Here is a 23,840-nt window from a genome sequence, read left to right as displayed (position 1 = left end):
GGAAGGGCCTCACCAGCTCCACGCTGGGCAGGGCGATGTCCATCTCATACACAGCTTTGTTCAGGAAAACCCACTTCTGCTGAAAACTGATCCACGCGTCCAGAATCGTATCTGGGGAGAGGGGAGAGGGGCTGCGCGCTCCCACGGAGCCTCCGAGGGCGGCTCCTTCCTGGGGTTTCCCAGGGCTCCAGCACAAAGATCCTGAGCGCTCACCGAAAGTCCTCAGGGCAACGATCCAGCTCTCCACCTCATCCTGGATCTGTGCGGCGAGCGGAGAGGAGAGGATGTTCTGGAGCGTTAACAGGCTTCTCGCTGTGAGGACCTTGAGCTCTGTGGTGTCTGAAACAAGCGAGAGAGGCTGAAGTCCTGGGCACACCAAGGCAGAGAAGGGCATTGGCTGAGGGTGGTGGGTGCAGGTTCATCCTAACAAAGTGCGGGCTCAGCTTGAGCAGCCCCGCTCGGAACCGTCCCTCAGTCCCCGTGCCCGGGCTGAGGATGGGGTGTCACGATGCAGCAGGGACGTGTGTGCACCACGTGCATGCGTACACCACGTGCATGCGTACACCAGGTACACACGTACATCATGTGTGTGCATACACCACGTGCGTGCGTACACCACATGCACGCGTACATCACGTGCGTGCGTACACCATGTGTGTGTGTACACCACGTGCACGCATACACCACGTCCATGCGTACACCACGTGCATGCGTACACCACGTGCATGCGTACACCACGTGCACGCGTACACCACGTGCACGCGTACACCACGTGTGTGTGTACACCAGGTACACACGTACATCATGTGTGTGCATACACCACATGCGTGTGTACACCACGTGCGTGTGTACACCATGTGCATGCATACACCATGTGTGTGTGTACACCACGTGCATGCGTACGCAGCAGGGACCTGTCGTTGCAATCACTGCTGCGCTGCGGAACGGGTAGTCAGGGAGCTTGCAGGAGCAGAATCAACCTTGGCTTGATGCTGGATAGCAAGGACGACCCCATCCAAACACTAAGTTAAAGAACCGCTCTGTAATGACTGTATACACTTAGGTACAATATCCTTGTAGGAATGACAAATGTCAAAAATCCATCACAGCAGGACCTGTTTCAAGAAGGGAAACTGCATAAAATGATTAAACTGGTTTTAAACAAGCAAACAACAACAAAACAGCAAGCAGAACAACCTAAGGGTTAAACACTCTCAGACAGCATGGTAATGCTGAAGGATCAAAGCAAAAACTTGAGAAGATGCAAAGGGAATCTGGCCTGGCTAAAAGCAGAGAGGTGTGGAGGAGCAAGGAGATATCGTTCAAAAAGCTGTAGGTATTCAGGTCAAATAATTTAGATCATACATAAAATAAGAATTTGAGGAACAACTTGTGAATGCAGGTGACTGATTTATGCAGCATAGTAAAGATCAAACAGGTCTATCACAAAGAAGAGAATGAGGGAGGACAGAGAGGAGCTGAGTATTTGCTCTCTGGGTACCAGAGCTAAGGGACATCAGGACACGCCAGCAGTGGGCAGATTCAAAGCACAAAGAGGCCACGTGAAGTGAAGCTGAGGACTAATGCAGCAAGGGCTGTGCTGAAGATCGACATTGTTTAAAAATCCAATCTGCAAATCATAGATTAAAATCCATCTGAGGCTATTACACACAACACCACCACAGCTGGTTCAAGAAGTTCGTGACCTGAAGTTTGTTTCAGGACAGTATTTGGTGAATGAGGGGACAGGAGATGTCCATTGCCTTGGTTTTAGCAACAGTCTGCCATAGCATCCTTGTAGCCACACTGGTGAGATATTATCTGGGTAAGCAGGAAAATTGGCCATGGGTTCAAAGAGTAGCCATCAGCATTACCTAATTGGCTGCCAGTTATTAGTGTCTCTTAAGGACTGATACTGGGACCAACTGTGGTCAACATCTCTAGAGCCAGCCTGAGAGACCGACGAGGACGTGTTTGGTTTGGCCAGCCCACTGAAACGTCTCCAAGTGGACGCGGGCACCATAACTGAGACAGCTCCTGGAGGGCAGGAGAAGGTGATGCCCATTATTTCTTCTCTTTGCATGGATTGTCTCGGTCTGGTATGACAGTTGCGAGTGTGTCCAAGCTATTTCAAGCCACACGAGGTCCTGCTGTGACTCAGCAGTGACCTGCACCAGCAGGCAGTCACTGCCATCAGCCTCATCTGCCTGAGAAGGGGAACGCAGGGGGCTGGGGAATGTCCCAACAGGCACCCAGACCCCTCCGCCTCCTTCAGCAAGGCCGTCCTGGCCTAAATCAGCTCCCTCTGTCTCTGGACCCCTCCTGTGTCCCAGGCAGGACTCACCAGACAAAACGTATGTGCCACTGTCCTTGGAAACGTATTCTTGCTTGAGGGGCTGCTGCTGCTGGTTGGCTGGAGGCGAGGAGAATTCGGGAGCTGGTGTTTTCAGAATGAAGTTGATCAGGCGGAAATTCTTCTCCTTCCAGGTCTTCTGCAACTGGTGCAACATGTCTCGAGAGTTGCAACGTGTCTGCTCATTGGACCAGATCTGGAGGCATCAAACGCAAAGGGGCAAGAGCATTCAGAGAGAGGCACAGGCACAGCCGTCCCCGCTCAGCACTGGGGACACCGTGGGACTCTGCTGTGCGCCTGTCACACACAAAGTCTTTGCGTCCTTCACAATCCTCCCACCCTGCTACACTACAAACGTGGAAATGTGTGGGGAATCTCATCTCAGATTTGCCTTCTGCAGCTGCCTCCTGTCATGCCCAACCGCCCAACGGAGAGCAAAGGGTCCCAGACTTGGCTCGAACTCCCTGGTGAAGCCCAGACCCCCGCTCCAAGCCGTGCCAAAGGCAGGGGCAGGATCTCGTCCTGCTGCAGCTACAGCCACCGGCAGCACCTCCGCATAGCCCAGGGATCACCGCAATTCCCTCCTGCAAAGCACAAGCACCGCAGCTGAAGTCCTGCTCACCCTGCAGATGGTATCGTGGTGCTCCAGCAGCGGGTAGGACATGAGCTGGCCCACGGTGAAGTGCAGGTTGATGGGGCACGTCAGGCCCATTGCTGAGAGAGAGGAGAAGAATAATGTGCTGCGCGCTCTGACAGCCTACGTACAAGAACAAGGAGGCTCTGAAAGGATTACAGGAAAACACAGACCCCCAGTAGTCGCATACAAAACGCATCATCAGTACAAAACGTAATATCAATACGGTTTAAATACGATGTCTAAGGATAGAGACTCCACCACCTCTCCGGCCCCTGCTCCAGTGTTTGACAGCCCTTACTGTAAAACGTTTTTTTTCTTATGCTTAAATGGCATTTCCTGGATTTCACTCTGCCCATTGCGCCTTGTCCTGTCACTAGACACTACTGAGAAGAGTCTGGCTCCATCTTCTTTACTCCCTCTTGTCAGATATTTTTACAGGCACGCAAGCGTATCTATATGTGCACACACACATACACATACATAGATATAGACATATATGTGTGTGTGTAAGATCACCCCTAGGCGTTCCTGGAGAACACCCAGCTGCCAGTCTCACCCATGAAGATCTCCTTCCAGGAGCTGGTTTTGATGAGCGGGCTGCTCAGCTTCTGCACGAGGGGCACGAAGCCGCGGAAGGCGGCGATGGCCTCGGCGGCAGGCCCGGCACACGGCGTGCTCGGCGCCCAGCGCCGCCGCCGCCAGCGCCAGCTCCCGCTGCCACTCGGACATCTTCTCCATGGCCAAGGGGCAGTTGAGCTGTGGGGAGAGGAGGGCTGAGCAGATACAGCCCAGGCAGGAGACGTTCCGCAAACAGACAAACCCTTCCAAAACGCGGCTGGACCGCGACACAGGAGGAAACCAACTCCATCCCCTGGGAGCGTCGGGCAACGGGCGCTAAGGACGAACACAGGAGCAAAGCAGCGGGTTAGGAAAGAACACAGGAGCAAAGCAACAGGTTAGGAAAGAACACAGGAGCAAAGCAGCTCCGCGCTGTCCATGGCCAAGTCCTGGCACTTGACGCCTGGTGACCTCCTGAACTACAAACTATATCTGTATCTTTGTGCTTAACACTACACTGGAAAACCTTCATTTTTGAACTTGTCTGAACTGGTTTTCTGAGCTCACTTACACTTTGAACCCCCCCACACACATTTCCAGGCAGTATAAAGGATATTTAGTCGTTCATCTCATGAGTACATCCCAGTAGTGTTATCACGGTTGCTCTCCACCTCTAACCACTGTCTAGTTCTGCAATATCCCTTCGAGGAAAGGGGATCAGAGCGGCCGGGAGCAGCCAGGATGCAGATGTGCAATGCATTTTTACTGCTGTGCAACATATTTCCCAGTTTGTTCTTTGTTCCATTCCTTTTGGTAGGGTCCCATCTGACTTTTTCCCTGCTGCTGAGCACAGAACTCGTGTCTGCAGAATAGTTCTCTGCAATGACCCCAGACCCCTTTCATTACTAGGAAAGGAAATTCAGAGCCCGCCACTGTGTAGTTACAGGAGGGTTGTTTTTTTTCTCAGTATACAATACTTTGTATTTAATAAAAAGAGCTCCGTCTCTCATTATATTGCCCAGTTACTCAGTATCCTAAGATCTGTTTTGACAATCAGGTTTCATTTCCACTTCCTTGAATAACACGCATTGCCAGAAAACTTTTGAACTCACTTTTACAGATCATTTACGAACATGTTGAACAGCACAAATCCTTAAAGAGCCCAGAAGTTTCTAACCCAAGAGATCTTTTCTTTAATCTTTTGACAGTGCAGTATCTTTAAAAGCTTTCAGTAAGAGACACTGCCAGGAAGCTCTTCAAAGTCAAGCACATCGAATCCTCCAGGCCTTCTTCATTTACAAGACCTTACCAAAACACTGTCAGATTTGTCTCCCTGTAACAGCCTTGGTGTCGCTACCCCATTTTAATGCACTTATGCACCCCCTATTAGAGAATTCACACAAATTTTAAGTTTGAGCTGAATGGGGAATGAACGGGAATGATGAGATGAACAATCGGCAGGAGAGCGGCTCTAGGAAGGGGGTGTTGAGCAGCTCAGCGACACCCCAGCCCATTTCCCAGGACACCCAGAACGAGGGACAAAGGACAACGGGCTCCACAGTGGGACGGGATGGGGAGCTGGTGAAATCAGCCCCACTCCTGGCTGGTCCCACATGGAGCTTTGCCACCTCACTGCTAAATTGCTGTGGCCGTGTTTCCAGTTTGACGATTTTGTATTATATTTCTCTATCTGCATGTCCAGTGCTAAAGTCAAATTCACTAGTCTATGGTTTCCGAGATCCTCTTGAAGTGCTTTCAAAATAGGCCTGATCTTCCATGACCATGAGGCCAGTTTGAAATGAAACGCAGTGTGTTACAGTGAGCGGTTTGGCTAGCTTGTGTTTAAATTTCCTCAGAAAACTTACAGTCTACGTATTTGTGACAATTTATTAATTTTTCTCAAATATCTTGCACTGATACTTTGAGATAGTCCTTCTGAATAATTCACCATTAAAAAAAAAAAAAAGGTTTTGTGTGGAAATAGCCTTAAAATCTTTCATGGTGAATCCTAATGAAATAACTTATTTGAAATTGCCGCCCAGGGTTTCTTCCTTTAAGAGCACTTCTCCCAAAGCACAACCACTGAAAGCTCTGCAGACCCTCCGGTAGGATTTCACATTCTAATATGTTTTTAAAATGACTTATTTTTATAAATTAGTCTTCTGAATGATTTTGGCCTGCTTTTTTGATGAATGTTTTTCATTTATTCTGAGTATCTAGTAAAGTGCTTGTCTCCAGGTCACCTGCACACAGTTCGTTCTTCTCAGTCCGTCTAGAAACTTAATTTTAATACTTTTTTTTCCTGTTTTCACTACGCCAAAGGGGATGGTCCTGTGCATGGACTCCCATGTGAGCACATCCTCAAGAGTCACAATTTCCTTCTGTCTCGTGGGCTCTAACTAGCTGCTCTGATGAGCAACTATCTATACCACTTAAGAGTAAAGGCAACTATGGTTTAGGATTGAGGAATGGCTTGGAAAGAGGCTGCAGTTGGGCCTGAGGAACACGGGAAAACAAGGAGAACAAACGGGAGAACTCCAAGTGGAAGCAGAAGCAGCTTCCAGGCCGCGCTGCATCGGAGCAGCGCGATGCGGCAGGAGGGGTCCCCACCTTGGTGAAGTTGAGGCACTTCCAGTCGCGGATCTGCTCGGAGACAACGTGCAGTAACCGCCACACGCGCTCGGACGCGTCGAGGACAGCCCGAGCCTCGGCCACGAAGGAGACGTCGGTGCAGCCACCTACGGACACGGGAATCGGTGTTTGCCCCGCTGTGTCCATCCCCGTCTGCTGCCTGCGGAAAGCAGCCAAGAGCCCCGAGGGACGGACACGGACCCGAGTCCTGCGGAGCTCCCGTCACCGCGCAGGGCGCAGGGGCCATGGCCCGACGGTGGCACCAGCCGAGGGGACGGGAACGTCCCGTCCCGGGGCCCTTGGCTCTCTTGCCTGTGAGGATCCTCTGGGAGCGACGCAGCTCGGCCACGCGCACGTCCGTGCTCTGCAGGGCGCCCTGCAGCTCGCGCAGCTCCTTCTCGACGGCGCGCGGGTTCTGCGCGGGGTCCGCGAAGCGCCCGGACGTCACCGTCACCAGCAGCTCCTGCAGCTCCTGCTTGCTCTGCTGCAGGGACGCGCCGAGCTCCTCGATGATGGTGAGACGCCGCGACGCGATGAAGTCTGACGCCTTCTGCTGCTGCTGCACAAAGGCCTCCCAAGTGTCCAGAAGCTGAAAAGACAGACAGACACCCAGGGAAAGGAGTACGGATGGGAGAAGGACACAGTGACACAACAGAGCACACAGCACAGGACTGTGTGCACAGGGCAACGCTCCTCAGGGCTCCAGACATCCCCCTGGCTTGGGAAGGCTGGAGAGGGAATCCCGGGATCAGGGCAGCGCTCCCTGGTGCAGTGCTGTGCACTGACCTCGACCCAGCTCTACCCGTGTAACCCAAGAGCAGGAGCTCAGAGGGGATTCCCTCTTTGTACCCGCATTTGAGCAAAACCAGATCACTACACTCAAAAAGGCCATGCAGGTGACAGTCCCTTTGAGGTTTACTCCATCCACGGTGACTTCGGCATCTCCGGCTGGCTACAAGGCAGCAAAAAAATCCAAGACAAAAAAAATGTGGATGAACTCCTTTGAATTCGATGGAAGTCAGGGTTACGGTTTGGAGGAGGTGGGAAACACCACATGCATCCTCAAAACTGTGCAGGAGGGCTCTAGTTTTAGAACATGGAATGGATGCTTGGAAAAAGTTGGACCTCATAAGCTTTGTATGAGAAACAGGAACACAAGATTGTGTTTGCACCCCTTTGTGCTTCCTATACCTTGACACGTGTTTTTGGTTTTGCAAAGCAGTCAGAGCCGCTAAACAGGGTTGACAAGAGGACTGATGCATCCATATGGACAGGTGAAGCTACTGAAAAATGTGCTAATCCTAAGGAGGATCTTTCTCCTGCTATCATACAGTCCACCATTGGAGGAGCCTCCTAGCAATATTTACGACAATTGGGCTCCTGTGGACTCACACTGTGAATTCCTAGTGCTAAAGGTCTCTGCCATGCAGGATGATGCATCTGAGCTCAGCAGACACAGGTTCCTTTTCTGCTTCGACCAACGCGTGGCCATGGAACCGTCAGTCATTCCCTGGGACTCGGCTGCCTCATCCGTAGCTGATACAACATTCCAGGACGTTGGATGAAGAGTTGAGGATTGATAGAAGAGTTGATAGATCCAAAGAGGAGGCCTGCTCCGGATCTGCGCTACGCCATCCATCCAGAAGGATCCCACTATTGTTTCCTAGAAGAAACGTCAGACTGGCTTCCTCCATCTCCAAAACTCCTGGTTAGTGCTGATGATGTTCCCAGGTCAGCAGTGAGGGAGCAGCTCCTTTCCAAAGGAAGGGCTGGGAGATCTGCGTGGTTGGCAGCTCTGAGCAATGCGATCTTCTGCAGCGCGGGGGGTGTTCACAGCTCCTCTTGTTTCTCCACCTACGCTCCAGCCCAGCCAGACTTATGGTTCTTTGAGAACAGAAGTACTGGCAAAGATCTATTTTTTAAATCTTCATAAGCTTCATGCTCTTCTTTCGTTTATTCCTCCAGGATTACCCAATGTCTCTGCAGCTGCAGTCTATGAACAAACAGCAACAAAAATCCTCCTGAAGAGCACAACCTGGTGTTCCTACCTTGAACAGCCTCACAAAAGAAGCACAGGAATCTCTCCCATAGCAAAAACTTGCACACTTGGTCTTCTCATATTCCAGTCCTTTATAAAATGATATTTTTGCGGGTGTTGTGTCTGGAAAACCCATTCTTCAAGGGCATTGCTTCTCCACCCACGAGGACGTTTTTAAATTCTAGGTTTATTCCTAGCCACAGTTAGCGACAGAAATACCAAGCAGCCAAATAAAACCCGCTTCCTAACACAGACAGAAGTTAAATACACTAAGCTAGGCCAGCTGACCATGTACTTTGCCACCTAATTATACACCATTTGTTTGAGAGAGGAGACACCACCTCATATAGAGGATGGTGCTTCTAGGGCATTTAAAACAGCCCCATTGAACCCTGGTGCAGGGCCAGGGCACCGGGACACTCGTGTCACCTGGACCGGACACACAAAACGCAGCGGCCACGTGCAGAGAACTCCCTGCATCCGCACACGGACACTCGGGAAGCCCCTGGTCTCTGCCCCTAGGAAACGACCAGCAAAACGTGAAAATGGGAAAGGAAAACTGAGCAGGGAAGCAGGAGCAGCCTCAGCCCTGCGAGTCCCAATAGCAGATGTGTGTCACCAGGCTCAGAGGATTTGATGCAGCAGGAAATGCGGTAAATCACAATTAATGCAGCTGCGAACGCCCGCAGCCGCTCACAGCCAATACCCAGGACGGGAGACCCCGCGTGGGAGACGGCGCCGAACGGAGAGGGGCAGAGACCCACGCGTCCCACTGCAGGAGGGGCAGGGACCCACGCTTCCCGCTGCACAGAGGGGCAGGGAGCCCGGTGCACCCGCGAACACGCTGCAGCGCATGCAGGGAGCCCGGTGCACACAGGAACACGCTGCAGCGCATGCAGGGAGCCCGGTGCACACAGGAACACGCTGCAGGGCATGCAGGGAGCCCGGTGCACCCGCGAACACGCTGCAGCGCATGCAAGGAGCCCGGTGCACGCAGGAACACGCTGCAGTGCATGCAGGGAGCCCGGTGCACCCAGGAACACGCTGCAGCGCATGCAAGGAGCCCGGTGCACCCAGGAACACGCTGCAGTGCATGCAGGGAGCCCGGTGCACCCAGGAACACGCTGCAGCGCAGGGAGCCCAGTGCATGCAGGAACACGCTGCAGTGCATGCGAGGAGCCCGGTGCACCCAGGAACATGCTGCAGTGCATGCAAGGAGCCCGGTGCACCCAGGAACACGCTGCAGCGCATGCAGAGATCCCGGTGCATCCAGGAACACGCTGCAGCGCAGGGAGCCCGGTGCACCCAGGAACATGCTGCAGTGCATGCAAGGAGCCCGGTGCACCCAGGAACACGCTGCAGCGCATGCAGGAAGCCCGGTGCACCCAGGAACACGCTGCAGTGCATGCAGAGATCCCGGTGCACCCAGGAACACGCTGCAGCGCAGGGAGCCCGGTGCACCCAGGAACACGCTGCGGCGCATGCAGGGATCCCGCGCGGGCGCCGCTCACCGTCCGCTCCAGGCCGTCCTCCTCCGCGCTCCGCGGGCCGCAGCACTCCCTGGCCGCCGCGTGCAGCGCCTGCACGTGCTGCACCTGCGCCTGCAGCTCCTGCGTCCGGCCTTGGTACTGCTCCAGCTGCAGGGGAGACGGCGGCACCCGCATCACGGCCCCGTCCCTGCTCCTGGCCGGTGCACAGAGCGAATCCTGGTCATTCTGCCATCCCTCCTGCTCTCCCCTGGTGAGAAATGGGGCAGCCCGGAGCACCGTCACAGCAAAAGCAGCCAGATCTCCCATCCACGTTCAATCCCTTCCCCTCTCCCTCCTGCCCGTGCAGCAGCCGTCGTTGCCCACCCGTGCAGGAAATCCCCAGGCTCGCTCTGTGCATGCAGAATTCCAGCTCTGTCCGTACCAGCTCCTCACATGCTGCGACACCGCGAGGGGAGGACGGGAGATGCCCATGCACTAAAGTGGCCGCAGAGACCGAGCGCAGCAGCAAAACTTCCCAGGGGATCCAAACAAACCACCCGCCCTCCCCTTCCCGAGCAGGAGCACCCGGGCGCATCCCGGCGGGTTGGAGACCCCCGGAGCAGGAGCCTCCACAGCCTCCCTGTGCCAGGGCCCCGGCACCCCCACACCAAAGAGGTTCCTCCTCATGCGCGGATGGAGCTTCCTGTGCTTTAATTGATTCCCATTACCCCTGTCTGCCTTTAGGGAAAGCAGGTGGGAAAACGCTAAGTCAAACTTGGAGGCCGGTTGGCCAAGGCAGGGCTGGAATTTGCAGCCTGAAGAACGGGAGAGTCGCTGCGAATCCAAAATCTCCCTGGGGAATCGTCACTGCCCTTAGTCCGAGCAGGGTCCTTGTAACTGGAACTGCCCTTCCTGCCTCTGCTGCTGCTGAAAAGCTAATCTTCCCGCGGAGGGACCTGTGATGTCTATAGCAGCAAACTTCCTATATTGAATCGGGAGAACGCTTTACCAAAGAGTGTTCGGGGACCGTGACATCTGGATCTAGATCAGAACCTGCAATTTGTGCTGCTAAGGAGAAGCTGGGAATTCGGAAGTCCCCATTTGGCACATGCCATACCCGAAGCAATTCCTAACCCCAAAACCTGCTGCTCCCAGAGCCTGGCTGGCAGCAGCTGTGGAATGACAGGGAAAGGGGCCGGCGGCGCGACTAGAACAGGGCGATTTACTCGGAGAAGCCTAAGAATAAACCGGGGACACGGGGCCCCCCGTCCTCCCCGGCTCCCCGTGACGCGGAGGCCGCGCGGGACCCCCCGTACCCGGTGGGAGCACTTGGCCACGGTGACGATGTCGGCGCCCACGTCGCGGTAGAGCCGCACGACGCCGCTCAGCTCCGCCAGCAGCAGCCGGGAGCGCCGCGCGGCCTCGTTCCGGAGCAGGGACAGGACCTGGTCGCCGATGAGGGCCAGGACGGGGCCTGGGGGGCCGAGCGCGGCGTCGGGATCCTGCGCTCCGAGCGCCGCCGGCAGCGGATCCCGGGGATCCACAGAGCCCTCCTGCCCCTTCCCTCGGGATCGGCCGCCGGCAGCGGATCCCGGGATCCACAGAGCCCTCCCGCCCCTTCCCTCGGGATCGGCCGCCGGCAGCAGATCCTGGGGATCCACACAGCCCTCCTGCCCCTTCCCTTGGGATCGGCCGTCGGATCCCGGGATCCACACAGCCCTCCTGCCCCTTCCCTTGGGATCGGCCGTCGGATCCCGGGATCCACACAGCCCTCCTGCCCCTTCCCTTGGGATCCACACAGCCCTCCTGCCCCTTCCCTTGGGATCCACAGAGCCCTCCTGCCCCTTCCCTCGGGATCAGCCGCCGGCAGCGGATCCCGGGATCCACACAGCCCTCCCGCCCCTTCCCTTGGGATCCACAGAGCCCTCCTGCCCCTTCCCTCGGGATCGGCCATCGGCAGCTCCCGGGATCCACACAGCCCTCCTGCCCCTTCCCTTGGGATCGGCCGCCAGCAGCAGATCCCGGGGATCCACACAGCCCTCCCGCCCCTTCCCTCGGGATCGGCTGTTGGCAGCGGATCCCGGGGATCCACACAGCCCTCCTGCCCCTTCCCTTGGGATCGGCCGTCGGATCCCAGGATCCACACAGCCCTCCTGCCCCTTCCCTTGGGATCCACACAGCCCTCCTGCCCCTTCCCTCGGGATCGGCCGTCGGATCCCGGGATCCACACAGCCCTCCTGCCCCTTCCCTCGGGATCAGCTGCCATCCGAGCGCCCGTATCCCTCCCAGCCCTCGTGGACCTGCTGCTCCTCCCCTATGATTTGCAGTCCCCTGATCCCTGCTTTGGGTCACGACATTCCCGTCCATCCGCGCCTTCCTCACCGATCTCCTCTTGGATGTTGCTGCAGTCCACCAGGAGCAGCCGGTTGCGCGTGACCATTTCGGGGGGCACCTCTCGGACGCGCGCTGCCCATGCGCGGAGCTGCGTCACCCTCCGCACGTAATCCCGGGCCGGCCAGTCCCTCATGCGCTCCAGCTCCGCGGCGCTCCAGCCGCGCGCGAACCGGTGGATCTCGGCCACCCACTCGTGTTCCCGGCACATCTCCTGGATCTCGTCTATTGCCGCCTGCCGGGATGGCGCGTGGGGCTCAGGCTGCGACAGGGCCGTGCCGGGCTCCTCCATGGGCCTTCCCAACGGAGCCGCCCGTCTTCAGGGCGACACTCACCCCACGGCCCCATCCAAACAGGAGGCATTTCTCATTGCTGACCCTGCCCACCATCAGAGCTTGCTAAGAGAATCCACGCGATGCTGAGAAGGGCTGCCCCGTGCTCCAGACCCCACGTTAGCACCCATCTTTACGGGGCTTTCCCAAAATTTCAGACTAACTACGAACAGGGGAACGTCTGACCAGAGGACCTGGAGGCATCAAGGAACCTCAGACCGGCTCAGCCGCGAGTCTGTCCCTGCCTTTCCTAGCAAACGCACCGTGCAGGAAGCAGACTTGCCACCTGAAGGGATGGCAGCGCCATATCAGGAAGAGATGGTCTGGATATATCTGATATGAGCAGGGTGGGCACAGAGGAGGAGGAGAAGAAGCTCTAGCAAGGCTGGAGTATGTACAGAGCAGGGCTTAGCGGTGTAAGAAGCTCTAGCAAGGCTGGAGTACGTACAGAGCAGGGCTTAGAGGTGTAAGAAGCTCTAGCAAGGCTGGAGTACGTATAGAGCAGGGCTTAGCGGTGTAAGAAGCTCTAGCAAGGCTGGAGTATGTACAGAGCAGGGCTTAGCGGTGTAAGAAGCTCTAGCAAGGCTGGAGTACGTACAGAGCAGGGCTTAGAGGTGTAAGAGGCTCTAGCAAGGCTGGAGTATGTACAGAGCAGGGCTTAGAGGTGTAAGAGGCTCTAGCAAGGCTACCAAAGGGCAGTTCTGGAGAGGAGGATCAGGCTCTTTTGGAGCTCTGGACCAGAGAGAAAAGTGCTCCGACATCTGCTACCACGTTCACACACAGCAGGAAGATCTCAAGCCACGACCCCAGCTTTTCCACTCACCTCCAGCAAAGCCCGCTGCTGCTCAGAGGCTTCTTGGATGCATTTGTCCGTATGCAGGTCGTGGGACAGCTGGTCCCATGATGGCAGTGGATAATGGCTCCTCACCTGGTGTCCCGTCACCCTCAGACACCCGGCCGCCTTCAGGTCCAGGGGCAGGATGAGCTGCGGCTCCTGCTCACACAGCACCTCGGGAGATTGACCCATGGACACTTCACCGGGGGACTCCAATTCCTGGTTTTCAACATTGCTCTTATTTGCTTTCCTAGCACCTGTGCAAACAGACACAAAGAAGCTTCAGCAGGTACCTTCCCTCAGCACTAGTGAGCAAAGGAAATGTCCCTTCTTCCTCTGGTTTAACATAGAATCAACCATAGAACGGTTGAGGTTGGAAGGGACCTCTAGGGATCACCCAGTCCAACCCCTGCACACGCAGGGTCACCTAGAGCACGTGGCACAGGACTGCGTCCAAGCGGGTTTGAAGATCTGCAGAGAAGGAGACTCCACAACCTCTCTGGGCAGCCTGTTCCAGGGCTCTGGCACCCTCACTGGGAAGAAATTCTTCCTTAAGTTCCTGTGGAACTTTTGGTGCTTCAGTTTGGGGCCATTTCCTCTAGTTCTGTCGGTGGCCACCAGTGAAAAGAGACCAGCCCCATCCTCCTCGCTGCCTCCCTTGAGGTACTTCTAGACACTGCTCAGGTCCCCTCTCAGCCTTCTCTTCTCCAGCTGAACAGGCCCAGCTCCCTCAGCCTCTCCTCATAGGGCAGACGTTCATCCACCCTCAAGTAAAGCCCCCCGTGCTCAGGACTTCGGCCACCAAGGAAGGTGCAGAAGTGATGACGAGCAGAGTGCCCGGGGTGCAGAGGTACCCACTGTTGGCCACACATTGCCCTTCAGGACTGTCTTGGTCTGCACAGTTCTGCTCAGGACGGGTCTCTTGGCTCTTTCCCGAATTTTGGGTCACCTACAGGGAGAAAAGAGTCAGAAGTCAGCAAGTGCTTGAAGAAGAGCATTCCTCATGGATCACTTCTCCTGAGTGAGGTGTTACCCCTCTCCAGCGCACGGAACTGCATAACAGACACGGCTGCTTTTCAGGCAAAGCCCTATGGACCCATCCGTGCTGGAAGGCAGGATCGGCCCTTCTGCGCATTCCCCAGCCAGGAGAGCAATGACTTGAAATGAGGCTCCTTCCTCAAGATCCCTCCTCTATCCTCACTGTTCCCACACAACCTGTTGGAAGCATCTGTCTCCTCCAGATCTTTCCAGGGACCCTGCATGGAAATGGCCAGTGTTCCCACTCACGAGCACTGCGTGACCTCCCGTGCTTTGACGCGTTGGGAGAAGACTGACATAAGAACGAATTCTGCCTTTGTCTGAGGACGTTGGATAGGACACACCATGGGACAAGGAAGCTCTACGGATCTGCGTGCAATTAGCAGACCCAGGAAGGGCAAGGAGCAGCCTGAGCACCGACCTGCAGGACCGATTCCACCACGGAACGCAGGGCGCCCGTGAGGCAGCTCCGCAGCTGCTGGCTGGAGGGGTGGGGGACCAGCCGGCTGTCCCCATCGAACACCAGGAGCACCCCCAGAACAGCCTTCCGCCTGACGCCGTCCGCCTGTACGGGAGAGAGCACAGACGAGAGCAACCGTCCTCCGGGAGGGCTTCTCCCCGGGAGCAGAGGGATCCTAGGAAAGGAGAGGGATCCTAGGAAAGGAGAGGGATCCTAGGAAAGGAGAGGGATCCGCAGCGCGTCCCGGGCACGAGGGGCTCTGGGCGGCTCTGCTGCACAGCCCTGCTCCGCAGCGGGACGTCTCCAAGGACCCCAACTAAAGGGAGGAAGGGCAGCAAGGACGAGCGCTCGGAGAGGCTCCAGCAGCGTCTCTAGGCTGAGCTGGACAGGGCAAGGTAGAACCATAGGGTCATGGAATGCTTGAGGTGGGAAGGGACCTCTAGAGATCATCTAGTCCAACCCCCTTGCACACACAGGGTCACCTAGAGCACGTGGCACAGGACTGCGTCCAAGCGGGTTTGAAGATCTCCAGAGAAGGAGACTCCACAACCTCTCTGGGCAGCCTGTTCCAGGGCTCTGGCACCCTCACTGGGAAGGAATTTTTCCTTAAGTTCCTGTGGAACTTTTGGTGTTTCAGTTTCCGGCCGTTTCCTCTAGTTCTGTCGGTGGCCACCAGTGCAAAGAGGCCGCCCCATCCCCCTCACTGCCTCCCTTGAGGTACTTCTAGACACTGCTCAGGTCCCCTCTCAGCCTTCTCTTCTCCAGCTGAACAGGCCCAGCTCCCTCAGCCTCTCCTCATAGGGCAACGTACGGGATCAAGGGGGAAGGTAACGGGATCACTTGATAAAACCAGCCAAAGCTGCAGCTCCCTCCTCACCCGCAGGCCCTTGGTGACGAACGCCGTGACCTCCTGCTGCACCAGGGACACCAGGTTCTGGCAGACGAGCAGGTTGGTGAGCTTGGCCAGCGCGCCGAGGCGCTGCAGCCAGGACTGCGCCTGCCGCAGCCGCTTCCGCAGGCGCTCGCGGCGCAGCCGCTCCTTGTGCAGGGAGCCCTTGGAGATGCAGGGCCTGCAGCCCTGCGCCTGCGCCTGCAGCCCATGCACCATCGCGTAGGTGTCGTCCCGCACCTGCGCGGGGAGCAAACGCAGCAGCTGCAGCAGCGTCCAGGGTGGGAGATGCTCCAAGGATGCAGGTTCCTAAAAACCATCCCGGGAGAAGCCCCATCCCCTCCTTGGATCAGCCCCACACGCTGGAGAGACCCGGAGGGATCAGGGCTCCTTCTCCTATGACTGGGGAAAGAAGGCAGTATAGAAGACGATCGAGCACAGTTTGCTAACGGCCTCTTTCCTTAAAAATACTAAGCGCATTGGATGCAGGGCCCAGAGTTCTGCAGCACCAAATCCCAACCTTGCACGTATGATTCCTCACATCGGAGGACAGGAGAGGCCTGGGCTCCTCTTTACGGGTGTGGGGACAGGGACCGCGGGGGGGACACCGAGGCCACCGCAGGACCCAGCCGCACTCACGAGCTCCAGGATGGACGAGCAGAGGGCCAAGAACCTGCGGAGCAGGCGCCGGGCGCGGGCGCCGTCCTGCGCCAGCGCGCGCTGCAGCGCGGGGAAGGTGACGCACGCGGCGTCGTCCTGCGGCAGCCAGCGCACGGAGCGCAGCTCCTGCAGGAGCCTGCGGCGCGGAGCGGAGCGCGGTCAGCGCGGGCGGAGCGCGGGGCGCGCGGCGGGACGGGGCGCGCGGCCGGAGCACCTGGACACGTGCAGCAGCGCGGCCGCGAAGGGCGGCACGGCCGGGAGCAGGCGGCGGCCCAGGGCGTCGCGGCGCCTCCGCAGCCGGCGCCGCGTCGCGTTCCTGCGCCAGCTGCGGGGACAGCGCTGGGGACGGCGCGGGGGGCAGCGCACGTGTCCCCCGCGCGGGTCCCCCCGCAGCCGCCGCCGTCGCCGTCCCGCGGCGCCGTCCCCAGCCGTTCCCCGAGCTCCATCCCGTCCTCCCGCAGGGCCGCCCCCCATTCCCCGTTCCCCATTCCCATCCCGAAGGGAATTCCGCCGGCATCGCCCACCTGGCCAAGGCCCTGCGCTCCAGGCCGTGCCGCAGCAGGGGCAGGCAGCAGAGCGAGCGCCACAGCCGGGCCTGCCGGTGCCACGCGGCCAGCGTGTGGGCGCGCGCGCCGTCCTCGGGGTGCACGTGCAGCACGCCGAACGACGAGAACACGAAGTGCTGGGGCGCCGCGCGCCGCCGCGGCATGGCCACCAGCGCGCAGGGGCTGCGGGACGGGGACGCGTCAGCGCCGCGCGCTGCGAACGCGCCCGAACGGCCGCTGGTCCCGGGCGAGGACGGGGGCCCCGAACGGCCCGGGGGAACCCGCGTGGGAGGGAAGCTCCGGAACACAAAATTCCTGGTGCTCCACCAGGAAGAGCCGCTTTGCTCAGCGAGCCGGGCCTCCCACATAGGGGCTGTGATGTTCCCTCAAGGAATTCCAGATTAAAGCACCCGCTTTATTATTATTTTTTGGGGGGAAGATATAGTAGTGATGAGCCAGACCTTAGCTGCATCTAAACCTGGGAAAATTCCCCTGGCACCCGGACGCAGCGGCCGGGAGCGGGGAGCGCCGCGGCACTCGCTCCTCGCGACACGGGGCCGCATGGGGCTGCCTTCCCGGCCCCGGGATCTCGGGAGTGATTCCCGGGAGCTGCGTGGAGGAGGGGGCGGCTGCACAGACCAATCGGCACCGGGGACACGTAAGGGCCGCAGGCTCTGCCGGTAACGGTGCCTGTGCCGAGTCGTCCACCATGGATTGGTGCGTGCGGATGCGGGATCGACACTGACCGGCCCGTAATGGATCACACCCGAGCACAGAGTCACCAACAGGTCTTGTCCCCTTCCAGGTCACAGGGAAATGGCCCCAGAGGCCACCCAGGTCCCCGCGGTCCTCACCGGAGACCCCCTTGACCGGGCACATGGACCCTCCGTTCCCAGTGTCCGCCCACGCGGAGCGCTCGCCCTGTTGTCCCACATCCCCTTAGGGTCCCCGGGCTGTCCCGTTCGGACCCTGGTTCCGCTCCGCCCACGCAGAGTGTTGTCCCTGTTTTCCCACATCCCCCTTAGGGTCCCCCTTTAGGGCTGTCCCGTTGGGACCCCGGTCCCGCTCCGCTCACCGGCAGTGCCCGCTGGGTGCCGGGTTCAGGTAGACGCGATCCACCGCGTCCCGCTCGCGGTGCCGCAGGAGGGTCTCGCACACCCGGAGGCCGCTGAGGGGCCGCGGGGACGGGGCGGCCGCCTCCTCCCGCGGGACGGGGCCCGTGTCCGAACCCGGCCTGGAACGGAACGGACGGGGCTGAGGAGACACCGCGCACGGGCAGCACCGAGACCGAACCGAGGCCTCCGCACCGGCGTCCCCTCCAAACGAGGCCAGGAGTCCTTGACTCGGTCACGGAGCAGGGAAACAGGCGCAGGAATCGGAAGATCTTGGGACACCTGGGAAAATCATCTGCTTCCCAAGCTTTTGGACAGGCTTCCAAGCGACTGTTTAGATGGAGCCGTCTCCCACGGCTCAGGCATCAACAGCTTCATAGCTGGAGTTCACTGGGTATCGGCCTCGCGCTCCTGCTCCACGACTTGGAGGCCCGAAAGCAAAAACCCGTCACTGCCACATAGAGCAACTGGAATCTGCAGCGAGCACTCGTTGGAATATGTATCCTCATAATCCCAGGGCTCGGAGCAGCCCGTAGCAAGAAAAAACAGAGAAAAAGTCCTTAGTGCCCTCTGCCCATCTGTCCTGATCCCAAACCTGGTGTTATTTTGAGCGCATCAGCAACAAACATTGATCAGGGTCCCGAAACGGCTGAGCCGGAGGGCACCAGAGCCCATGAGCACCAGAGCCCATGAGCACCAGAGCCCATGAGCACCAGAGCCATCCGTGTCACTGCTGCAGCCGGGGACACGGAGAATCCGCAGCCCGACGCGGACGGGAAGGAGGGAGATGGTCCCAGGGCCGAGAGGATAATCCCGGAGTGTGACACTGTGCTGGGATCGCCCGGGTGAACACACCCCATCAAAGACACCCCGTTGTTCTCTGGCCAGCGCAGACACCCGCGGCGCACACAGCAGGTTCGAGCGCTGCAGAGCAGGCGGATGGTTTAAGGGCAGGTTTAAGGGCTGCGGGGCAGGTGGATGGTTTAAGGGCAGGTTTAAGGGCTGCGGGGCGGGTGGATGGTTTAAGGGCAGGTGGATGGTTTAAGGGCAGGTTTAGGGGCTGCGGGGCGGGTGGATGGTTTAAGGGCAGGTGGATGGTTTAAGGGCAGGTTTAGGGGCTGCGGGGCAGGTGGATGGTTTAAGGGCAGGTTTAAGGGCTGCGGGGCGGGTGGACGGTTTAAGGGCAGGTTTAAGGGCTGCGGGGCGGGTGGACGGTTTAAGGGCAGGTTTAGGGGCTGCGGGGCGGGTGGACAGTTTAAGGGCAGGTTTAGGGGCTGCGGGGCGGGTGGATGGTTTAAGGGCAGGTTTAAGGGCTGCGGGGCGGGTGGATGGTTTAAGGGCAGGTTTAGGGGCTGCGGGGCGGGTGGATGGTTTAAGGGCGGGTTTAAGGGCAGGTTTAAGGGCTGCGGGGCAGGTGGATGGTTTAAGGGCAGGTTGACGTGCTGCGGGGCAGGTGGACGGTTTAAGGGCAGGTTTAAGGGCTGCGGGGCGGGTGGATGGTTTAAGGGCAGGTTTAGGGGCTGCGGGGCAGGTGGATGGTTTAAGGGCAGGTTTAGGGGCTGCGGGGCGGGTGGATGGTTTAAGGGCAGGTTTAAGGGCTGCGGGGCGGGTGGATGGTTTAAGGGCAGGTTTAGGGGGCTGCGGGGCGGGTGGATGGTTTAAGGGCAGGTTTAGGGGCTGCGGGGCGGGTGGATGGTTTAAGGGCAGGTTTAAGGGCTGCGGGGCGGGTGGATGGTTTAAGGGCAGGTTTAGGGGCTGCGGGGCGGGTGGACGGTTTAAGGGCAGGTTTAGGGGCTGCGGGGCGGGTGGATGGTTTAAGGGCAGGTTTAAGGGCTGCGGGGCGGGTGGATGGTTTAAGGGCAGGTTTAGGGGCTGCGGGGCAGGTGGACGGTTTAAGGGCAGGTTTAGGGGCCGCGGGGCGGGTGGATGGTTTAAGGGCAGGTTTAAGGGCTGCGGGGCGGGTGGATGGTTTAAGGGCAGGTGGATGGTTTAAGGGCAGGTTTAAGGGCTGCGGGGCGGGTGGATGGTTTAAGGGCAGGTTTAGGGGCTGCGGGGCGGGTGGATGGTTTAAGGGCAGGTTTAAGGGCTGCGGGGCGGGTGGATGGTTTAAGGGCAGGTTTAGGGGCTGCGGGGCGGGTGGACGGTTTAAGGGCAGGTTTAGGGGCTGCGGGGCGGGTGGATGGTTTAAGGGCAGGTTTAGGGGCTGCGGGGCAGGTGGATGGTTTAAGGGCAGGTTTAGGGGCTGCGGGGCGGGTGGATGGTTTAAGGGCAGGTTTAAGGGCTGCGGGGCGGGTGGATGGTTTAAGGGCAGGTTTAGGGGCTGCGGGGCGGGTGGATGGTTTAAGGGCAGGTTTAAGGGCTGCGGGGCGGGTGGATGGTTTAAGGGCAGGTTTAGGGGCTGCGGGGCGGGTGGATGGTTTAAGGGCAGGTTTAGGGGCTGCGGGGCAGGTGGATGGTTTAAGGGCAGGTTTAGGGGCTGCGGGGCGGGTGGATGGTTTAAGGGCAGGTTTAGGGGCTGCGGGGCGGGTGGATGGTTTAAGGGCAGGTTTAAGGGCTGCGGGGCGGGCGGATGGTTTAAGGGCAGGTTTAGGGGCTGCGGGGCAGGTGGACGGTTTAAGGGCAGGTTTAGGGGCTGCGGGGCAGGTGGATGGTTTAAGGGCAGGTTTAGGGGCTGCGGGGCGGGTGGATGGTTTAAGGGCAGGTTTAAGGGCTGCGGGGCGGGTGGATGGTTTAAGGGCAGGTTTAGGGGCTGCGGGGCAGGTGGATGGTTTAAGGGCGGGTTTAAGGGCAGGTTTAAGGGCTGCGGGGCAGGTGGATGGTTTAAGGGCAGGTTGACGTGCTGCGGGGCAGGTGGACGGTTTAAGGGCAGGTTTAGGGGCTGCGGGGTGGGCGGACGGTTTAAGGGCAGGTTTAGGGGCTGCGGGGCGGGTGGATGGTTTAAGGGCAGGTTTAGGGGCTGCGGGGCAGGTGGATGGTTTAAGGGCAGGTTTAGGGGCTGCGGGGCGGGTGGATGGTTTAAGGGCAGGTTTAGGGGCTGCGGGGCGGGTGGATGGTTTAAGGGCAGGTTTAAGGGCTGCGGGGCGGGTGGATGGTTTAAGGGCAGGTTTAGGGGCTGCGGGGCAGGTGGATGGTTTAAGGGCAGGTTTAGGGGCTGCGGGGCGGGTGGATGGTTTAAGGGCAGGTTTAAGGGCTGCGGGGCGGGTGGATGGTTTAAGGGCAGGTTTAGGGGGCTGCGGGGCGGGTGGATGGTTTAAGGGCAGGTTTAGGGGCTGCGGGGCGGGTGGATGGTTTAAGGGCAGGTTTAAGGGCTGCGGGGCAGGTGGATGGTTTAAGGGCAGGTTTAGGGGCTGCGGGGCAGGTGGACGGTTTAAGGGCAGGTTTAGGGGCCGCGGGGCGGGTGGATGGTTTAAGGGCAGGTTTAGGGGCTGCGGGGCGGGTGGATGGTTTAAGGGCAGGTTTAAGGGCTGCGGGGCGGGTGGACGGTTTAAGGGCAGGTTTAGGGGCCGCGGGGCGGGTGGACGGTTTAAGGGCAGGTTTAAGGGCTGCGGGGCAGGTGGATGGTTTAAGGGCAGGTTTAGGGGCTGCGGGGCAGGTGGACGGTTTAAGGGCAGGTTTAGGGGCTGCGGGGCAGGTGGACGGTTTAAGGGCAGGTTTAGGGGCCGCGGGGCGGGTGGATGGTTTAAGGGCAGGTTTAAGGGCTGCGGGGCGGGTGGATGGTTTAAGGGCAGGTGGATGGTTTAAGGGCAGGTTTAGGGGCTGCGGGGCAGGTGGATGGTTTAAGGGCAGGTTTAGGGGCTGCGGGGCAGGTGGATGGTTTAAGGGCAGGTTTAAGGGCTGCGGGGCAGGCGGATGGTTTAAGGGCAGGTTTAGGGGCTGCGGGGCAGGTGGATGGTTTAAGGGCAGGTTTAGGGGCTGCGGGGCGGGTGGATGGTTTAAGGGCAGGTTTAAGGGCTGCGGGGCGGGTGGACGGTTTAAGGGCAGGTTTAGGGGCCGCGGGGCGGGTGGATGGTTTAAGGGCAGGTTTAGGGGCTGCGGGGCAGGTGGATGGTTTAAGGGCAGGTTTAGGGGCTGCGGGGCGGGTGGATGGTTTAAGGGCAGGTTTAAGGGCTGCGGGGCGGGCGGATGGTTTAAGGGCAGGTTTAAGGGCTGCGGGGCGGGCGGATGGTTTAAGGGCAGGTTTAGGGGCTGCGGGGCGGGCGGATGGTTTAAGGGCAGGTTTAAGGGCTGCGGGGCAGGTGGACGGTTTAAGGGCAGGTTTAGGGGCTGCGGGGCAGGTGGATGGTTTAAGGGCAGGTTTAGGGGCTGCGGGGCGGGTGGATGGTTTAAGGGCAGGTTTAAGGGCTGCGGGGCGGGTGGATGGTTTAAGGGCAGGTTTAGGGGCTGCGGGGCAGGTGGATGGTTTAAGGGCGGGTTTAAGGGCAGGTTTAAGGGCTGCGGGGCAGGTGGATGGTTTAAGGGCAGGTTTAGGGGCTGCGGGGCAGGTGGACGGTTTAAGGGCAGGTTTAGGGGCTGCGGGGTGGGCGGACGGTTTAAGGGCAGGTTTAGGGGCTGCGGGGCAGGTGGATGGTTTAAGGGCGGGTTTAAGGGCAGGTTTAAGGGCTGCGGGGCAGGTGGATGGTTTAAGGGCAGGTTTAGGGGCTGCGGGGCGGGCGGATGGTTTAAGGGCAGGTTTAGGGGCTGCGGGGCGGGTGGATGGTTTAAGGGCAGGTTTAAGGGCAGGTTTAAGAGCCGAGCTGCAGACCTCGCGCCCATCCCGCCGCGAGCGCCGCGTTCCCGTCCGCGCAGCCCCGTGTTCCTGATTCGCTCCCGCTGTCTCAGGTCACCCCGTTCCTGCCCGTCCCGCAGGGCCCCCCTGCACCCACCTCCCCTTCCCGCAGCCCCCAGAGCCTGCGGCACCTTCTGCCTGCAGAGACCCCGGAACGGAGCTCATGGAGCTGCAGCGGGCGATTCCATCAGCCTAAAAGCTTCATCTGAACGACCCCTGCCACCACTGCCAGACCTGCCAGACCTGCCACCGCTGCCACCGCTGCCACCGCTGCCCGACCTGCCACCCCTGCCACTGCTGCCACCCCTGCCACCGCTGCCACCCCTGCCACCGCTGCCACCTCTGCCAGACCTGCCACATCTGCCACATCTGTCAGACCTGCCACATCTGCCACCTCTGCCACCCCTGCTGGGATTTGCACCCACTGGGTGCCCGCAGCGCAGGGCAGCACGGGGAGCAGCGCAGTGCAGGATGGCACCGGGGCACCGGAGGTACCGGTGCAGGGCGGGAAGCAGAGGAGGATGCACCGGGGCACCGGTGCTTGCAGGGAGGCTCTGCCCGGTGCAATGCAGTGCAGGATGCACGGAGGCTCCGGTGCCCGTGGGGAGGCTCCGGTGCCCGTGGGGAGGCTCCGGTGCCCACGGGGAGGTACCGGTGCCCACGGGGAGGTACCGGTGCTCATGGGGAGGTACCGGTGCCCACGGGGACGCTGTGCCCGGTGCAATGCAGTGCAGGATGCACGGAGGCTCCGGTGCCCACGGGGAGGTACCGGTGCCCACGGGGAGGTACCGGTGCCCACGGGGACGCTGTGCCCGGTGCAATGCGGTGCAGGATGCACGGAGGTACCGGTGCCCACGGGGAGGTACCGGTGCTCACGAGGAGGCTCCGGTGCTCACGGGAGGTACCGGTGCCCACGGGGACGCTCTGCCCGGTGCAATGCGGTGCAGGATGCACGGAGGCTCCGGTGCTCACGGGGAGGTACCGGTGCCCACGGGGAGGTACCGGTGCTCACGGGAGGTACCGGTGCTCACGGGGAGGTACCGGTGCTCGCGGGGACGCTCTGCCCGGTGCTCGCGGAGCCGCCCGCAGCCGTCACCGCCCGGCGGATCCACCCACCTGCGCGGCCG

The 23,840-nt window shown here is 59.4% G+C and overlaps 1 protein-coding gene across 1 annotated transcript in view; it reads right to left on the bottom strand.

The window, feature by feature from the left end:
• Positions 1–17,204, bottom strand: part of DNHD1 (dynein heavy chain domain 1) — a 41,296-nt gene extending 24,092 nt beyond the window's left edge. The window contains exons 1-19 of the mRNA XM_088538771.1: positions 16,816–17,204; positions 16,506–16,616; positions 16,271–16,427; positions 15,620–15,871; positions 14,704–14,847; positions 14,103–14,193; positions 13,233–13,501; positions 12,069–12,312; positions 11,132–11,160; positions 11,003–11,074; positions 9,729–9,854; positions 6,492–6,768; positions 6,159–6,286; positions 3,660–3,746; positions 3,547–3,598; positions 2,976–3,067; positions 2,345–2,549; positions 214–339; positions 14–111 (exon numbers count right to left, since the gene is read on the bottom strand). Of these exons, the coding sequence (XP_088394897.1) occupies positions 14–111; positions 214–339; positions 2,345–2,549; positions 2,976–3,067; positions 3,547–3,598; positions 3,660–3,746; positions 6,159–6,286; positions 6,492–6,768; positions 9,729–9,854; positions 11,003–11,074; positions 11,132–11,160; positions 12,069–12,312; positions 13,233–13,501; positions 14,103–14,193; positions 14,704–14,847; positions 15,620–15,871; positions 16,271–16,427; positions 16,506–16,616; positions 16,816–17,204 (2,949 nt within the window). The remainder of the gene's footprint in view (positions 1–13; positions 112–213; positions 340–2,344; positions 2,550–2,975; positions 3,068–3,546; positions 3,599–3,659; positions 3,747–6,158; positions 6,287–6,491; positions 6,769–9,728; positions 9,855–11,002; positions 11,075–11,131; positions 11,161–12,068; positions 12,313–13,232; positions 13,502–14,102; positions 14,194–14,703; positions 14,848–15,619; positions 15,872–16,270; positions 16,428–16,505; positions 16,617–16,815) is intronic.
• Between the last annotated feature and the right edge of the window lie 6,636 nt (positions 17,205–23,840).

Source organism: Tinamus guttatus, unplaced genomic scaffold (assembly GCF_059628265.1).
Source record: "Tinamus guttatus ecotype Peru unplaced genomic scaffold, ASM5962826v1 Tinamus_guttatus_pri_ptg001164l, whole genome shotgun sequence".
Lineage (NCBI taxonomy): Eukaryota > Metazoa > Chordata > Aves > Tinamiformes > Tinamidae > Tinamus > Tinamus guttatus.
This window is presented reverse-complemented; position numbering and strand designations above follow the sequence as displayed.